Here is a 4,562-nt window from a genome sequence, read left to right as displayed (position 1 = left end):
TTCAACAAAAGCATAATTTTCTGATTTGGAGAATGAATGTGTTCCATCTTCACACTGTTAAGTAAAGAACTAAATATTTGCAAAAACATTCCAAATGAAATTCACATAAGAACCCTTTTTTGAGATTCCGTAATATATTACATAATCACTCTCATAGTTTCACATAAAACCAGCAGCTGTACCAAGAGTTCTCCAATGGAACCTTATTTCAAACTTGTAGTAGTAGACGGCGATGAAGTTGCCAAGGTAAAGGGCGATGAAGTTGCCAAGGTAAAGGGCGATGAAGTTGCCAAGGTAAAGGGCGATGTAGCTCCAGCAACCACGTGCACAAACAATACGAACTCCTTGGACAAAGAGGACCTGTTATGCACCCAGCTGCAGCTACTGGTATATAAAATGAACCATTAGTCTTCAATATAAAAAGAAAAGAAAAGATATGTGAATAACTATATTACCTTGCAATCCTTCGAAGCAAGAACGTGCTCGTGCAGCCTCTGAAATTCTCGTTGAAGTCGTGCCTTGCACACTGCTACCTTCACATAGAGCCAGTCCCATGATTCATCCAAGAACAGGAAATAGGCATGTCTCCAGGAACGTTTTAGCAGTAAAGCACCTGAAACTCCCCAAAAAGAATACACCAAAACCAATTCCCATAGCAGTACAAAACCATTTCATGAATTCATCAGCGACGACTTCTTTGCCTCGGTTGTCATCATTAGCAGGTGGACTTTGATTCGTCTCATCTCCAGGGCATTTCCGTAAGAGTGGCTGCCCGCACAATGCAAGGTTACCTGTAAATTGTGAAGCATTAAAGCCTTGCAGCTGAGTGCTTGACGGAATCCTCCCCGACAAGTGATTGTTGGAGAGGTTCAAGAAAGCCAGAAAATTTAGATCAGCCATTGTGATAGGAATTACTCCTGATAATTGGTTTCCTGACAAATCAAGTGATTCCAACTGTTTCAACTGCCCAATCTTTTGAGGGATTTCTCCAGTCAAATTATTTCCCGACAAGTTCAGTGCAACCAACAGTAAGAGTCCTGTTATTTCTTCTGGAATTTCACCTATTAATTTATTTCTTGCAAAATCAATGATCCTCAAAAGTCCTAGTGAGTTTCCATAATCATCCTCTCTTCCTTTCCATCCAACCCTCATCTTATTCTGATATGCAACAGTGTCACCTCCTGCACTCAGATACAGACTACGAACAGCATAATTCGCAAGGGAATATTCTGACTCTGTTTTTTGAACCATGGAAGTGAGGTTATTAAGGCACTTTGGAATGATTCCTGAGATATTGTTTAGAGATAGGTCCAAGATCAGAATGTTTGATAGGTGACAGAGATTTGGCGGTATGCTTCCATTGAATCTATTAGAATGTAGGGAAAGGACTTCCAGATATGGCATGCTTTCTCCTATCCAGCCTGGTATTTCTCCTCGCAACTTATTTGAGCTCAGGTCTAAAAATACTAGAGAAGTACAATTCCTCAAAGACAAAGGTAATTCTCCAACAAAGCTATTACTATGCAAACTCAATGTTTCAAGACTGAGCATTGATCCAATGGAGCTGGGAATTTTACCTGAAAAGTTGTTGCTGGCCAAATTCAGAATACCTAGACTTGTGAAATTCATTAAACAATCAGGAATCCATCCCGTCAACAGGTTATTTGAGAGGTCAAGGACACGCAAGTTATCACTTCCAATATTACATAGAAAAGAAGCTGGACCTGAAAACTTATTGTTAGAGAGAAACAAGGCTGATGTGGTATCTGATGGAAAAGGTGGTAATGGACCCTCAAACTGATTGAAACTCAAATCTATGTGTTGGAGAATGGAATATTTTGATGAGAAATCTGGCAAAATTCCACTCATCTTGTTGTGAGAAAGGTTTAAGATTTCCAAGTTGGAATTGGACAAGTTCCAAAACCAATTAGGGATTGTATCTGAAATTCCAGAACCAGAGATATCTAGACTCGCGAAATTATCGAGGGAAATAAGGACCCAAATTACAAGACGAAAGATATATAGCAAACAATTGAAAAGAAGGGGCCCAATTAGACTCAAATTTCAAAGCTAGGGAGTTATCAGTGAAATCCAATACCGTTAATTTGGAGAGATTTGAAAAGTGAGCTTCAGACATCACACCTTGCAATGAATTCCCTCCGACAAGCAATTCCTCGAGCTGAGATAGGCTTCCAATACTTTGAGAAACAGTCCCATCTAATCCATTGTTATCAATCCACAACTCTCTCAATGATGAAAGCATCGTAACATCCGTAAGTGATCCAGTGAGCTGGTTGTCATTCAAGTGCAAGGAAACAAGTTCAGAACGTTGACTAAATCGTTTCGGTAAAGATCCATTCAGTTGATTCCGAGAGAGATCCAGCTCTCTCATGGAAGTGAATCTTGTGATGTCAGGCACTGAACCGTGAAATTGATTTCCATATAGATCTAGAATCTCTAGTGAGCTCTCCACGCATCCATGCGTGTCTTGAAACAGCTGAGACAGCTCTCCGGTGAGATTGTTTCCGCTTAAATACAGTTCATTTAAATTGCACATCTGCCCAAATGAACTCAAATCTCCTTTTAATTGGTTATAGGATAGATCAAGAGTCCTAAGAGCAGTCATGTTTGCGAAAGCTTCTCGAATTGAGCCCTGTAATTCGTTATTTGAGAGGTGAAGATCAACAAGGCTGTTACTAAAGTTGGCCAACCAATTGAATGTTGAAGAAGCAATATTGTTGTAAGAGAGATCAATGACAGCTAGGGATTTAGAAGAATTTGTAGAAGAAAGAGAGGGAGGACTGCTATTTGAAAGATGACATCCACTTAACCGTAAGACTTTTAAAAGAGGAAGTTTGTTAACTGTTTGTATCCAGTGAGTGACTTGGCCAAGATTATTTTTATTTAGATCAAGATACTCAAGAAAATAAAAGATAGAGAGAAAGTTAAGACTTTTAAAATGAATATTATAATTACCACTGAGATCAAGAAATTGTAATTTGGAAAGGTTATAAAGCTGATTTAAGAGATTTCCAGTAATATCAATGCTAGAAAGATCAAGATATCTTAAATTTTCGAGGTATCCAATAAAATATGGAAAAGGACTCTCTTCAAAATTACTTCCACTTAGATTCAGGTAATTCAAATGCTGCAATTCTAATAATGATTTACTGATATTACCAGTTAAATATTGGTCATCATTCTCCCGGTAAAGGTCAAGATGAGTAACATGACCAGTTCGATTGTTGCACCCAACTCCTCTCCATTTGCAGCAATCCCTCTTCTCTTCTTCACTTCCCCAGGTTGAAAGAAGACCAAAGTCATCAATAAGGTCTTCTTTAAACTTGAGAAGGGCTTGTCTCTCCCTCTCTATGCACCCGAAAGTTGCCCCTTTCACTCCAGAAATTAACCCAGGAGCAGGTTTCATGAGCAACAGAAGCACAATAAGCACATAAAGAAGATGAAACGACTTGTCGTGCTTTATCAGCAGCATGATCACAAAAGAAAAGATAATATCGAAGTGGGTATGGAAGTAATAATTGAGAGCACTGAGAATTTGGTGGGAAATTTAACTTTGAATATCCATTCACTTCACAACTTCCCTATTTATAATATCAAAAACACTATAAGAAAATTTAAAATTAAGTCATTAATTATATAAGTCAAGGTCGGTGGATATAATTTCTTTTATTTCTTTAATTATTTTATAATACTTAAACTGTTACTAATAATACTTCCATAAACACAAAGGAGAGAGAGAGAAAATAAAATAAAAATCAAACTTTTTTTTTCTCATTCTTTTGTCATATCTCTCATGTATTACAAGTAGTGGAATAATTTAAACATCATAGCAGAAAAACAAAATAAAAAAATAAGATTTGTTGACCAAAACAGAGAAAGGATTAAAAACTTGAGGGAGCCAGAATAAAAAAATAATCATGGATATTGATTTGAGTGTTGATGAAAAGTAAAAGATGCTACCGTGTTCTACAAATCTCCTTTAGCTTATTAGTAATTATAGAAAAAATTATTGTTTTTTTTATTTTTTTTAATTTAGAAATATATTTTTATTTATAATATTTTATTTTTTTTATTTAATTAGTTTATAAATTATAAATAATTTGTCCAACCCCGTGACAGTGACAGAGCACGGGACAATACACACATCTACTAACCTTGCATGCAAAAACCATTTGCCGTTTCTCTAAATTTCTTTGGACATATACTGATAGTGTGTGCCTTAACCTCATACGCAAAAACCATTTACTGTTTCTCTATTTTTTTCATTTTAGATATTTTTTTAATGTTTCAAAAGTATTTTTAAAAACTAATTTTTTGTGATTTCATATTTATTTTAATGTGCTAATGTCAAAAATAATTTTTAAAATTAATAAATATATTATTTTAATATATTTCTAAATCAAAAATATTTTTAAAAACAATCTCTATCATTAAACATTTTCTAATTGTGCCTGCCCATACTTTTAGACAAAGACTTTTCAAGTCATTAGTATATTTAAGAAGATGCATGTGGAAAAAATAATTTCAATGGTTATATGCTT

The 4,562-nt window shown here is 35.4% G+C and overlaps 1 protein-coding gene and 1 pseudogene across 1 annotated transcript; both read right to left on the bottom strand.

Annotated features, from left to right (window-relative positions):
* Positions 1-1,886, bottom strand: LOC133675689 (receptor-like protein EIX2; annotated as a pseudogene).
* Positions 1,887-1,978: 92 nt separating this feature from the next.
* Positions 1,979-3,493, bottom strand: LOC133675998 (receptor-like protein EIX1). The gene is made up of 2 exons (XM_062097573.1): positions 3,181-3,493; positions 1,979-2,760 (listed from the first exon to the last, which is right to left on the bottom strand). Exons 1-2 carry the CDS (start codon positions 3,491-3,493, stop codon positions 1,979-1,981), a joined length of 1,095 nt encoding a protein of 364 aa, XP_061953557.1.
* Positions 3,494-4,562: the final 1,069 nt, after the last annotated feature.

The sequence above is a fragment of the Populus nigra genome, chromosome 16, assembly GCF_951802175.1.
Source record: "Populus nigra chromosome 16, ddPopNigr1.1, whole genome shotgun sequence".
Lineage (NCBI taxonomy): Eukaryota > Viridiplantae > Streptophyta > Magnoliopsida > Malpighiales > Salicaceae > Populus > Populus nigra.
Note: the sequence above shows the minus strand (reverse complement) of the source record. Positions and strands in the feature narration are given on the sequence as shown.